At 40.0% G+C, this 13,866-nt stretch overlaps 1 protein-coding gene across 2 annotated transcripts in view; it reads left to right on the top strand.

Moving 5' to 3' along the window:
- The window catches only part of bcl9l (bcl9 like), a 39,213-nt gene that overhangs the window by 19,831 nt on the left and 5,516 nt on the right, over positions 1-13,866 (top strand). The window contains exons 1-6 of one of the 2 annotated variants that reach the window (XM_007552321.2): positions 131-262; positions 574-949; positions 8,603-8,716; positions 8,932-9,085; positions 9,860-9,944; positions 10,826-13,052. In XM_007552321.2, coding sequence (XP_007552383.1) covers positions 655-949; positions 8,603-8,716; positions 8,932-9,085; positions 9,860-9,944; positions 10,826-13,052 — 2,875 coding nt within the window. In that variant the 5' untranslated portion in view covers positions 131-262; positions 574-654. Of the gene's footprint in view, positions 1-130; positions 263-573; positions 950-8,602; positions 8,717-8,931; positions 9,086-9,859; positions 9,945-10,825; positions 13,053-13,866 lie in introns of those variants that run through there. The other variant, XM_007552320.2, reaches the window with a different exon arrangement.

Below are 13,866 nucleotides of genomic sequence, written 5' to 3'. Positions count from 1 at the left end.
TTCAGTGTTGTAGTTTGGCCGCCATCCAGCAGAGGGCGCCGCTGGTCATCCTTAAGCGGAGCCGTTGAAACAGAATCAAATATGGCGCCGGGAACTTTCCGCAACGGGGATGATAAATTGTCCAAACGGAGTCCGGTTTGGGATGGAAAATGCACTCGACCAACTCTTTAAGTTATCCGCTTTAATAGCGCTTCATTCAGCCGAGCTGCACGACGGAGTAACGGCAACTTTATCACCTAAAAATTACTGATGTGCTACGAAGGTGAGGTTGACCGAAAAGCGGCAATATAAACAATTAAGATAAAAAGCCCTTTGTTATGGGAAGAGGTTTTGCCCTCTTGATACAAGATAAAAAACTCTTTTTGACAAAAATGTCAGCTTATCAATTAGTCCAACAGTAAGATCATTCAACTTTAGACTAATTCATTAATCGATAACCAGCATCCCAACATCTTTTAAATCAAGGTTATTTGTATAGCATGTATAGTTTAAAGCGCTTTAAAGCCTAGAACGTCATAAAGCCATCAGTTATGGAAGGAGCACTGAACATTACATTTTGTGTTTATGTTCTAGTGTGGCCTGTGAGCGATGTGAGCTCCAATAGGGGCGCTGCAGCTCTCCTCACCAAAACGTCCACCTCTATTCGGCGTTCAGATGCACACCGACAACAAAGCGGCCAACCATGGCAAGCAAGTCAGCAGCGACGGCCGCTCCCAGATCCCAGGCGTGAACCAGCAGCAGCAGCAGGGAGGCGTTCCCGGCATCCATGGAGCCAAATCCGGACAGGTTTCCCTCGGCAACCCGGGCCAGAAGGCGGTGGCGGCGGGGCAATCGGTGAGCGGAGGGATGCTGAAAACCAAATCGAAGCGGGAGCGGAGCGTGTCCATCGACTCTGGCGAATCCAGGAGCGGCGCTCCGGCTCCTGCGCTGGAACCAGATGCCAAAGGAGGTGAGCTGTCTCACAGGGGAGAAACAAACGACAAACAAAAACTTGGAGTTTTATCGATTTATCAAATTTTTAGTTTTTGAAGATTTTCATTTTTGGAATTTTTTTCTTTTGTTTTCACCAATGCACTCCTTGGGTTTCCATAGTTCAGTGTGACATCAACGTTCCCGTGGCGGCCATCTTGTTTGACAGCTTTTGTTTATTTGGACTTTGAATAAGCAATTTCCCATTGGATGTCAATAAAGTATATCCTATTCTATATATTCTATTTGTGGCATCAACTAGCTCACTCACTCTTTGGTTACCTAGCAACTCACTCACTCTTTGGTTACCTAGCAACTCACTCACTCTTTGGTTACCTAGTAACTCACTCATTCTTTGGTTACCTAGTAACTCACTCATTCTTTGGTTACCTAGTAACTCACTCATTCTTTGGTTACCTAGTAACTCACTCATTCTTTGGTTGCCTAGCAACAACCTGCAGATCAACTGGCGCAGCAGCAGTTTAAGGTTTCGCCACCATGCCTCATAACTGCTTGAAAATAAACGACAAAAGCTGGGATAAAACAGGAAAAGTCACATTACCAGTTTATTATTTCAGGTATTTAAAACAAAAAACTAACCAATAATTATTGATGTGATATGAAACTCTTATATTGTGATATGTTTGTTTCATTCAAGTTATCTAGCTCTAAAGTAAAGTTGTAATATTAGAACTTGAAAAAATAAATTTAAATGAGGAATTTTGAGCATCTTGTGAAGTTATCCAGAATAGAAATACTTAATCTTTTACCACATTAGTATGAAATTATGAGTAGCAGGACCTTAAACGATTGAGCAATGACTGAATCTATTTCAAAGAAGTAACCAGATGAAATGAGAGAGATCCTGATTAAAGCATTTTCTCAATTTTAAGATGCTTTTTACATTTTTAATCTGCCATTGTTGTGATTTAGATCTCATAATTAAACGCTGCCATACGACTAACAGAAGGAATAATTGAAATAAAAGCCACTTTCTGAAAATATCTTCCATCATTTGTAGAGAATTGATTTAATATCGGATCTGGTGTGAAAAAATCGGATTTATTTTTTGCCATATCGCCCTGCACTGTTCAGGTCTAAATTTACACTTCCTTTAACTTCCTATCAGCAACATCTTTACCCGAAATACCAGATTACGTGCATTCGCCTCCTCCACAGCAGGAAGTGAACGTAAGGACCGAGAGGACGGATGAATTTGTTTTCTCTCTCGCTGAAATGCCCTGACCTTTCGCCGAAGCGTCAGAATTTCCCCTTCTTAACTCTTTATGGTGTGTTTCACATCCAAGACATTCAACTGGTTTCTGTTTGCTTGTAGGAAAATAAAATAAGTGTCTGATTTGCATTTGTTGTTGTATTCAGGCTTGTGTTTTGAGAGTTTTGGCTGCAGATCACATTAGTGTGTTTTAGTGAAACTCCTCTTTGCTTCTTGTGCAACACACACTCGGGCTTTCATCGCTACAGAGGACATCTGTTCGCATCGGTTTCCTCGACGCCTGCGCTAATCATTGCCTTTATAATAACATCATGCTAATTTGTGGTGACTTGCTTTCTTTGTCTCCAAATAGAAGAGGGGGTGAGTCCTCTCAAACTGTGACTGTAAAAACTGATTTGAGTGCTGTATGCAAATTGTGATATGCACATTCTGAGAAAACAAAAAACCCACTCGAAGAGGTGTGGCCTCAGTGCTCGAAGGATGATAAATGAAAATAAAAGCTCCCACTGACACGTACGCACAGCTACAGCTATTCTCCTAAGATTTACCTTAAACCGGTCGAGCTTCTGGCCTAAAGCTTCTCTGTCTGCTGCTTGCAAAAACACAAAAGGTCATAATGTTTGTCTGACGGTGTAAAAATCCTCCTGCTGCTGTCATCTGTTCTGCATTGTATAAACAACTTCCTCCTTTACTGTACTTTTGCACGCTGTGGTTGCTCAGACTCGCCCCGCTCGTGTTTGGAAAGCTAGCCACACTCGGTAACACTGTACTCAAGTCTGTGAACTTCTTCAAATGTTGTCACAAACGTCAACGCTTCTCAAGTGGATTTCATGTGGTAGACCAACACAAAGTGGAGAGAAAAAGATGGAAGTTTTAAAAATCAAGGTCTGAAAAGTGTGGTGGGCTCATGTATTCAACCCAATCCTCCTACACAAAATTGACTAAATTTAATCTCTGTATAAATGCAGCTGTTCTGTGAAACAGACAATATAAGATTAAACCACAACTGAAAACCAACCAAACAGGAGCAGATGAGACCCATGGTGACACAGACCGATTATTGGAACAACTAATTTAGTAATCGATTAATCGCTATACAGACCCAAAACAGGCCATTTGCTGAAACAACAAAATTAAACCAAAACTGCATTATAGCAGGGATGAAACGATTAACCATGATTATTAAAGTAATCGTCAACTAATGTTATCAAGTAATTGCTAACTGGAGTGTACAGACTCGAAAAGGACGATTTGCTGAAAGAACAAAACATTCAGAGCTGTAATGAAGTCAAAACTGCAGGGCTGAAACGGTTAATCATGATTATTAATCGTCAACTAATTTTGTTATCGATTAATTAACTGGAGTTTACAAATTCAAAAAAGACCATTTGCTGAAAGAACAATAAGCCAAAACTACGTACATTACAGCATGGCTGAAACGATTAATTGTGATTAATTGATTATTAAAGTAATGGTTAACTTGTTCAGTAATTGATTAATTGGTAACTGGAGTAAACCCTACAGTGCATTAAGCAGGAAGGGATGAGTTCTCTCCATGTTTATGTTGGAAGTACATTTTTAGCTGCATCTGCATTATTTGCTACAAATGATCAAGTATTCAACAAAGAAATGCAGTATTTGCATTTTAGGCGGACTGAAGCGATTAATCGTGATTAATCGATTATTGGGACAATTGTCAACTAATTAAGTAATTGATTAATTGTTAACTGCAGTATAAAAACCAAAAATAAAACGACTATTTGATGAAATAACAACACATTAAGAGTAGTAATTAAGCCAAAACTGTACAAAAACATACATTTTGCATTTAAGATGAAAACCCTTCTTTGTCTCTAAATGTGTTCTACCCTGAATTCCTCATTTTTAACTTTTAAAAAGGACATTTTTAAAAGAAATCTCATACTAAGCATGTCTTGCTGTCTGTTAATCTATAAAATAATCAACAGTTATTTTTTTTCTAGTTGCAGATGCATATTTTGCTCAAAAAATCATTAAGAAATGTAAAAAAAAAATAATTTCATTTTAGACAATAAAATTTGTATTTTCTTATTTAAAAAGCTATTAATTATTTGCATTTTTAATTATTTTTCTAATATTGTATAATGCGGCTTACATGGTTAAATGTAAAGTGGAGACTGTGGCAACATTTTTTAATCCAATTAATCGATTAATCATCTGAATAATTGTTAGTTGCAGCCCTATGTTTTAGGCAATAGAATGTTTTCTTCTCTAAAACAATGAATCAAATTATGCTTATTTGCATTTTTTTAATGTATTTCTAATATTACCTAAAACAATTCTGATTGGTTAAAAGATAAATCTGCAGAATGTGCTCATTTTTCATCCGATTAATCGATCATATTGATTATTTGAATAATCGTTAGCTGCAGCTACATTGGTGACTGGTGGCCTAAATGTAACTCTTTGGGCTTCATTGAAGTTCTTGGTGGTTCCGTAGGCCGGGTGAGATTCACTGTCCAGCCGGTCAGTGACCCCAAACACGCAGCCACGGCTACAGTGTGACGGTTTAGATAAGAGTTACACAATATAATAAATCGCAATGCTCATTAAAAGCTCAATGTGTGAGAAATCTCAGCCAGAAAGGAAGCTTAGGTGAAATTTCTGGTTGGTTGTACGCTGGAAAAGAGAAGTATATGGAAGATGTAGGTTAATCAAAGGATATTTAGTAATGTCACAATTTCCTGAGATTCTGTGTTAGTGGCTTAGTCAAAGTCAAAACCTAGATCCAGCAGATAATCAGTGCTGGATCTAGGTCCTCAAACTGAGAAGTTTGAGGAATCTTTCTGGTCAGTCTGACTGAGCTTCAGCTGTTTTGCAGAGAGAAATGTGCAAAGTTGGTAGAGAAATACTCCGAGGTTTGAAGCTGTGACTGCAGAGAAATCTGTGCACTGATAAATTTAACATCAATTTCTTTAAGTTTGAGTGATTCACTAATACTTGGATGCAAAAACAATCTTGTCTCCCTCTGGAAATGACTGAAAATCCACCACTGCTCCCTTTTTCTCTGCTGGGTAACAATAATCATCCTACTGCTGCTAAATGAACAACTTTTCAGACTAAGAAATCTGTATCGACAGGTCAGGCTTTTTAAAAATTGGTGATTGGCCAGAAAACTGCCACCGGTACACCATTGTTTCTGTGGAGTCCTGACTGAGGGGCCTGAATATGCACACCACACTTTTCAGATTTTGAACTGTTGGTGGTTTTTCTTCCATTTCATTCACCAGTACGGATCACTTTGTGCTCGTCTGACTCAGATTCCCAAATGAAGTGAACATTTGTTTTACTTTAGCAAACGTTGCAGATTACCATTTGCATTGGTTTTATTATTTAGCATTAAAAATTAGTTTTGAGTAATTCTTAGACATTACATTTAGTAATTTAGACATTGTTTTGAATGAAGCAAGTTTTTTTTGTGAATTTTAAAAAATATTCTTGAGGATTTTCATAGTTTTCTTGGTATTTTCTGCTGTTTTTAGTCACATTTTCTAGCAATCTTCTCATTGAAAATAAAACAAGAATAGTTTTTACCACCTTTTGTTCATGAAATGCATCAAAGCTGAAACCTCCCACTTTCTTTCAGTCAGTAAACGCATCAGCACACATCATGCCCTTTGTTTTAACTCTAAACGTTAGACATACTGAGATGCAGACATGGAGATTTTTATGGTCCATGTTTCTTCTAGAAAATTATATTTTGATATTAAATTTGGTATCGGAAGATTTTAGTTAATTTTTGACGTTTTTGTATCAGTCAGATCAGTAAAACTTAGCTGACATTAGATGTTTATTTCCATCTTGTTTGTGTTTTAGGAGCCTGAGGGGATTGGTCATTTGATTTTTGTTTGGTCATGTGACAGATTTAGTGATGCAGCAACTGAAGTCAAAAGGATGAGGAATGATGTATGTGATACTGGGAAACATCTGTTATTGGCCAAAACGGCCATACTAATATCAGCTATCAGTATCGGCCCTAATTGTCAGATTGGTTCATTTTTGGTTTCTGCCATTAACTTTTGAGTTAAAGCTAAATTTACTCAGAAGTTTCCATGTTTTGGAAAGAAAAATCTCACTCAATCTGAATTGGAGGACTAAAATAAATCAGATTAAAGAATCTCTGGTCTTTCTAGCCTGACGCTTCAGTTAAGATTAAAGAAAATAAATGAAAACTCAAGTGAAATCAAAAGAAAAAACTTTCTGAAAGTCTAAAAAAAAACTATCAGTAAGCTCTCTTTAAACATTTTGCACCGTCCTGCATGCGATGTAAATGTCTAATGTGCATTTCGATGACCTCCAGGCAGCTTGTATTTCCCTGCTGCGCCACCGTTCGGTCAGGCAGCCCAAACAAAGTCGGGGGAAATCCCCAGCTTTAGAAATGACACATTATACTTCCACCATGTGGCCTCCGTCAGTTTGATGTCTGGAATAACTCTCCTCCAAGGTGTTTCTGCTCTGTCTGCAAGACAACTCGACTCAGTCTGCTGCAGTTCGTTTCAGCCTTTTATTCTTAATAAAAACGGGAAGGAAATTAGAGGAACAGTCGGAGAAGAAATGTGGTCGAAAACAATTTAACAACTGATAATTATTTCCATCTTGTTGCCGTTTGTTTCTGGAGGAGTAGAGCCGGCTGGTTGGGTGGCATTTGTTTGGTCATGTGACTTTGATGGAGCAAAGGATTGTGGGCAGTTTAACCGAAACAGTCAGTGGTTGGTCGTTTTTCTGTTCTGAAATGGCAGAAAAATATAAAATAGTTTTATTCTTTTTGTGTAAAATTTACTGTGCAACGTTTTTGCTGGGTTTGTGGCAGTTGGACTTTTTAAATGTCGTTGATCAGCCAGAAAACTGCAATCAGTTCACCACTACTGTCTTTTTTTTAAGAACGGCTGTTATTAAACTGCAGAGGAATAAGTTGGTGTAATATTGACCATTAACACAAACAAGATATACATCTCTGGGAAAAATTCACATCATTTAAAATGATCAGTTTCTCTGATTTAACTGTTTGAGCAAAATGAACTTTGTTCTTTTATTCTATGAACTACCGACATGTCTCTGAAATTTCAAACAAAAATGTAGGATTTATTTGCAAAAAATAAGAAATGGTCAAAATAATTAAAACGATGCAGTGCTTTCAGACCTCAAATAATGCAAAGAAAACCAGTTCATATTCATTTAGAAACAACAATGCTGATGTTTTAACTCAGAAATCAGTATTTGGTGGAAGAACCAGGAGGTTTTCAACGGGTTCACTGCAGTGGGCTCATTTTTCCAGAACCAGCCTTCTTCATCAGCTTGTTGAGCCTTTTTAAGACCCGGACTCTGATGCTGCTGCTCCACAGTTAATGGCAGATTTACAGAACATCTGAATAACCTCGGCTTCCTCATGAAGCACATCCTGCTTTTTTATTTTTTCTCGTCTCCAGTCCAGGCTGTTGTTTAGGCGAACTTCACTGTATCACACTGGACGTCCATAATGCAACATAATGGACGTCGTTCCTGTTTTAGTGACTTTTAAAAACGACTGTTTTGTGTGGAAAAATCTGTTTTGGAATTAGTGGTCTGCTTTGAAAAGCAATAGAAAGCCTTATGGTGATTTATAATTAATAGTTTGAAGATTTTTAATGTTCTCTCTAAAATGAGCGGTTGCAGTTTTCTGGCCGTTTTTCTTCCTCCTTCTTTTCCACTGGGTTTAATCCTTTTCTGTAAAACTAAAATCTGATTTTAATTTATTAAATTTGTCTAAATAAAGCAGGTGTTTTGGAAGAAAGCAACCCAAATCCTATTCTTAAAACTAGGGCTGTCACAATAAATCATTTGATTGCATGATAAATTAAAAGAAACTCAATAATTTTCATTTGCTTTGTTTTTCTCTTTTCTCTTTCAAAAACTGGATGATAAAAGTTTTCAGTTTGGTGTTTTGGTCTCAGCTATCCCTTTTTTAAAGATAATTTTGTTTACAGAGGCTCTATGATTCATTTTATTTGTTGTTTCTTTTATTTATTTTTAATATTTCAAATGTCTTCCAGCTCCAGTATTTAAATGTTCATTGGAATTTAAAGGTTATTGATCCTTGAGATTGTGTTCTTGCATTACCACCATTATATTTCTTGGAAAATGATCTCAAAACAACAACATTATCATTTATTGCAATAAATTTATCATCATGACAAGCTTACTTACAACTCAAAAGAAACGTAAAAACTCGGCTGTTTTTGTTTGATGCAGTGAACTTTCAAAACCCTTTTCAAGTTTTGGATCTGGATGACTGAAATCCATTCAGATGAATTTATTTGCTTGTTTTTTGTTGTTGTTGTTTTGGCCCACACAGTGCTGATGTTGATGTGTTTTCTCATCCAGAGGGTGTGATGCGCAGCAAGCGGCGCTGCGTTTTGACCAAGAAGCAGCCTTACAGCGGAGACGAATGGTGTTCTGGTCCAGACACGGATGACGAAGACAAGCCGCACGCCCAACGTAAGTCTGTGAAATCCTCACCAACGCAGCTGTAACCATGGCGATATCAATGAATCTTGATCTAATTACAGAAATCTCTGTTTTTAGATATAGAATCCATATAAGCTTGGGGAAAAAAAGTGGTTTTAGCTCCATCTAGTGTTGAACTGTTGCAATTAAGTGGATGCTTGTTTCAGCCAGAGAGAAGTTGAGCTCCGGTTCTGTTGGTTTCTCAGGTCCGATCCCAGGACATTCGGACCGCCTTCCTGCTGGAAACATGGCGACTGAATCCGGGGCGGCCGTCATCGGATCGGGACCGGCGCTGAAGGCGGAGCTGCCGCAGCCTTCACAGCAGGTGGTCTACGTTTTCACCACCTGCCTGGCCAACAGGTGAGACACACGTTCAAGATTTAAAAAGTTCCTACAGGTGATTAAAATATTTTAAAATGCTTGAATTGTAGGAAAGTTCTTAATAAAGTTATAATTTAATGTTTGAGTAAAAACCTAGATTATTTATTTACAGTTCAAATCAGATATTTTCACACACCTAGTAAAAACATAAAAACTTTTTTTTACTGTCTGAAATAAAATTAGACTAAAATGTTCTGTTTTTATGTTAGAATGACCAAAATTATTTTTATTTGCTAAATACCAGAAAACTTTGCTAAAATACAAAGTTATTGTCATGTTTGTAATTTTGATTGCATTTTGTGTTTAAGCCTTTAATTGGAGCAGGAATGTCATTTATCTTAACGTGATTTTGTTGGAATATTTCATTAAAGTGAATATTTATTATTCCTAATGACTCAGTGATCATATATTTTATGCTAAACTGCCTTTTTGTAATTTTTTTTGTTAAATTGGAGGTTTGTTATCACACCAGTTTGGTTTCTAAGGTGTATCAGAGACATTTTAAAACATAAAATATTATTTTGTTTTAGTTTTATCCTGCTGTAGAAACTACAATAACACCAAAAAAATAGATTAATAACAGTAATAAATGATTATCTGTCTCCTTTAGTTTGTATTGTTTTTATCTCCAAAATGTGGTGCTGGAAAAGTTTGTAAACTTATCTTAAAAATGCCTAAAAGGTTTTGAATTTTACTGTGTATGTAAACAGCATTAATAAGTTTTTTTTTTTTTTTTAATTGTTTCTTCAACAGTGCTGCTGAGGCAGTGATGAAGGGACAAAGTGATTCAATCCTTCGCTTTCACCAGCAAAATGTTCCAAACTCCAAGTTGGAGCAGGTCAGAAACCGAAACTTAGTTTGTTTTTTATCAGAATGTAAATGTGCGACTGTGTAAAAGACAACAGCTGCAAAATGTGTGTGAGGAATGATTGGTGTAGCTAACTTTATCACTTGTTTCTGTTCCTGTTTTATTTTTAAAATAAAACTTAAAAAAAAAAAGAAATAAGGAAGGCTTTAATGTTCTGTTTTGCCAAATGTACCTTTACTCTGATTGTGGGGATATGTAAACACCACTGAATTTTAAATCTGATTTCAGCAGTCTGGTACCGTTAAAGTTTCATCTCTTCCTCCGGAATACAATTTATCGCTTTAATTCATTACCAAAGATTTCTGTCTAATTTTTAGTGCAAATATCGAATTACACTTGAAATAAGGCAAAACTAACTAACCAGTAACTTTTAAGATTTAGGTCAATAATTCCTTAATATTGATTTTAAAAAATTTTCACTGGTAGATTATTTTACTTATAACAATATATTTTTCCAATAATCTGCCAGTTGAACTAGTACTTTTTTTATATATATTAGGGAATTATTTACTTAAAACAAGCTCTTATATTTTGTCAATGTAAAACTTATTATATACCACATTTCCAATAGCTCAAGCTGCACAAAGTGCTTCTCAAGTTAAACGCAAATAAGAATACTGGTAAATAAGATGCATAATAGTGGTACAGTAAAGTAAGAAAAAGGCAATAAAACGATAAGAACAGCTAAAGAGCTGTTGGATAAAGTACTTGCTAACTTTTAAGATATTTTCACTAGAAACTAACTTAAAAATACTCTGTATGATTTTGTGTATTTGCAGTGAGGTCTATGAAGTTAAAATATTTAGGGTGTGTATTCCAGTTTGTTTTAATGTCGGTTTTCTTTGCTGCAGGGCTACCAACAAGGGAAGCTCCCTAACCTACCTGAGAAGGTAAACTCCAGCTGCTCTCCGCTAACCGGAACCCCCAAGTCCCAAAGCGGAACGCCGCGGCCAGCCTCCGCCGGAGTCGGAGGTCCGTCGTCGGCTGGACACTCTGACAACGAGTCCGGTCAGGTCAGACCTGCCGGGGCTCCCGGCAGTAACAACGGCGCCCCCCAAAGGACAGGTGGAGGACTCAGAGAGTCAGGTAGCGGTGCTGAATCGGGTGCTGCCACCTCTCCTTCTGGAGGCGCCAGCATCCTGTCCGCTCATCTGCAGGGTGACGCGTTGCAGAGAGGCGGCAGCAGGAACATGGATTGTCTTTCCAAGGAGCAACTCGAACACAGAGAGCGCTCTTTGCAGACTCTGAGAGACATAGAGAGGCTGCTTCTGCGCAGTGGAGAACCGGGAGGCCCACACTGCGGCGGTACGAACAACCCAACCAACTTGAATAATACAGACAGGAGTGGCGCTGAGGACGGTGAGATCGGTACGAACGCCTCTGGGAATTGTGCTAACGCTAGCATGTTGCCGAAAAAGTACGAAGAGCCTCTCCAGTCCATGATTTCCCAAACGCAGTCTCTCGGCGGGGCAGTGCTCGACAACCCGCATTTAGACTCTCACCACAACCTCCCGCCGCCATTGCATCACCAGATGCCCTCGCCTGGAGACAACATGGCGCCCTTGATGGGGCCGGAGGGGCTCACGCGGGAGCAGATGGCGTGGAGGAAGCTTAAGGAGGAGTACTACCAGGAAAAGAGGCGGCAGCAGGAGATTGAGCACCCTGGACCCCCGCAGCACTTTAGAATGATTCCTGAGGCTGGCATGCATGGGGCCCCGATGATGATTAGAGGGCCACCTCCTCCCTACCACAATAAACCGGGAGACCAGCAGTGGGCTTCTGGGAATTTGATGCGACGGGGAATTGGTGGGAATGGGAAAGTGTTTGAGATGCACCCGGAGGGGCCGCGGGGCCCTCGGTTCCTGGGTCCGATCCAGAGAGGGCAGCCAGGTGGAGGGGGTTTCCACGGATCCGTAGAGGGCCTAGGGCCTCAGAGGCCTGTCCGACCCGGAATGATCTGGCTGGAAGATGTTCCAAACAGCGGCGGTGGCAGTGGACCCTTCCATGGCTGCTACCCTGGCGGAGCTCCTCAACACTTCCAAGACGACGCCGAGCTGTTGGCACGCGAAGAAATGTTCCGGATCATGGAGAAACGGCAGATCCAGGTGTCCAGGTTTGAGCTAGACCGATTGGCTAAACAGCAGCAGCAGGGGAACATGGGGTCAAGAATAATGGACGGTTTCGGGAGTGCAGATTTCCCCAATTTAGGAATGGGGCGAGGCCCGCCGTCTGGTCGGGTGGATCCAATGGATTTTCCTGGTTCAAGGGAGATCATGATGTCACCTGGAGCATGTCATCCAATGAGAGACTTGGTAGATTCCCCTTTAGGGAGCAATATCCCAATGGGAATGAACCCTCAGATGAACCTTCAGCAGCAGCAGATGATGATGTCACAGAGGCTCAGAGGGGGGCCTTTACCAGACATGTTTGGACCTGGAGAAATCAGCGGAAGAGGCGGGAATAAGGGGATGATGCCTGGACCTGACGGGCCATTCCAGTTCCCCGGTCAAGGTCCCTTCCCTGAAGGACAGGTGGACGGGCCGTTTCTCCTACAACCTGGCCCTGAGATGTTCGGCCCTGACCAGCCTGGACCCAACCAGCTCGGAGCTACGTCTCGGCTCAGCCATTTGCCTCAAACCGAAGGCCTTAGAGGAGCAGATCTTGCTTCCAGGAACGCCCCTGAAATGTCAGTCAGCGTTAACTCCCTTGCCTCTCCATCAGTGCCTCCGCCTCACCAACTCAAATCGCCATCCCTCAATCAAGAGCCATCTCCTCTCTTGCCTTCTCCGTCCGCTCCAGGGCTGAAGTCGCCGCTGTCTAACACCGGACACCACCCCGGTTTCCCCCCGGCGTCTGGAGCGGGAACTCCTTGCTCTTCTTCCTTAAAGTCTCCTCAGTTAATGGCGTCCTCCAACCTCGGCTTGCACTCTCCGTCGGCTTCTCCGGGGCAGCTGAAGTCTCCAGCCATGGCTGTTGGTTCTCCCGGCTGGACGTCGCCTAAGGTTGCTCTTCCAAGTCCCGGTGGCCCGACTAGTGGAAAGCCCCTCGGCAATGGAGGAAATGGCTCTACTGAAGCAGGTACACTTTAGTCAAGTTTATTTGCATAGTATATTTCAGCAACAAGGCAGTTCAAAGTGCTTTACACCATAAAAACATCATACAGTCAAGCAACGAACATTACATCTTGTCAAATGCCATCATCAAACAAATACATATCAAATATGTTGACTACTGCTCCACTTACTGCTAATCAAAAGCAGCTCTAAACAGGTGCGTGTTTAGCCTTCATTTAAGAAGGAACTCAGTGTTTCAGCAGTTTTTGGTTTTCTGGGAGTTTGTTCCAGATTTGTGGTGCGTAGAAGCTGAATGCTGTTTCTCCATGTCTGGTTCTGGGGATGCAGAGCAAAGCAGAACCAGAAGATCTGAGTGATCTGGAAAATTGATACAACATCAGGTCTTTAATGTATTGTGGTGCTAAGCCATTCAAGGATTCATAAACCAACAAGAGTACCTATTATGCTACCTTGAACAGTTTAGGTTTATAGTCTATACAAAACATGTTCATTACATTTGTTTCACGAAATCTTGTTTTATATTATGACATTTTAGTATGGTAAGTTCTGCATATGTTGAGCACTTTTCAGATTGAGCTGTTTTAGGGCCTTTGGATTTAAAGGTTTGTCACTTTTAATTCAAATAAGCTGCTGCTGGCCATGCGCCCAAACTCACACATGAAAATTGCTCCAAACAGTTGTTCAATTATCCAACTGTACTAGGGCTGAAACGATTCCTCGAATGATTCGAGTACCTCGATTACTAAAATTCCTCGAGGAAAATTTACCTGCCTCGAAGCTCCGTTAATTTATGTTTTATTATTTAGCTCCCCGTGTTC

This window comes from Poecilia formosa, unplaced genomic scaffold (assembly GCF_000485575.1).
Source record: "Poecilia formosa unplaced genomic scaffold, Poecilia_formosa-5.1.2 Scaffold48, whole genome shotgun sequence".
Lineage (NCBI taxonomy): Eukaryota > Metazoa > Chordata > Actinopteri > Cyprinodontiformes > Poeciliidae > Poecilia > Poecilia formosa.
Note: the sequence above shows the minus strand (reverse complement) of the source record. Positions and strands in the feature narration are given on the sequence as shown.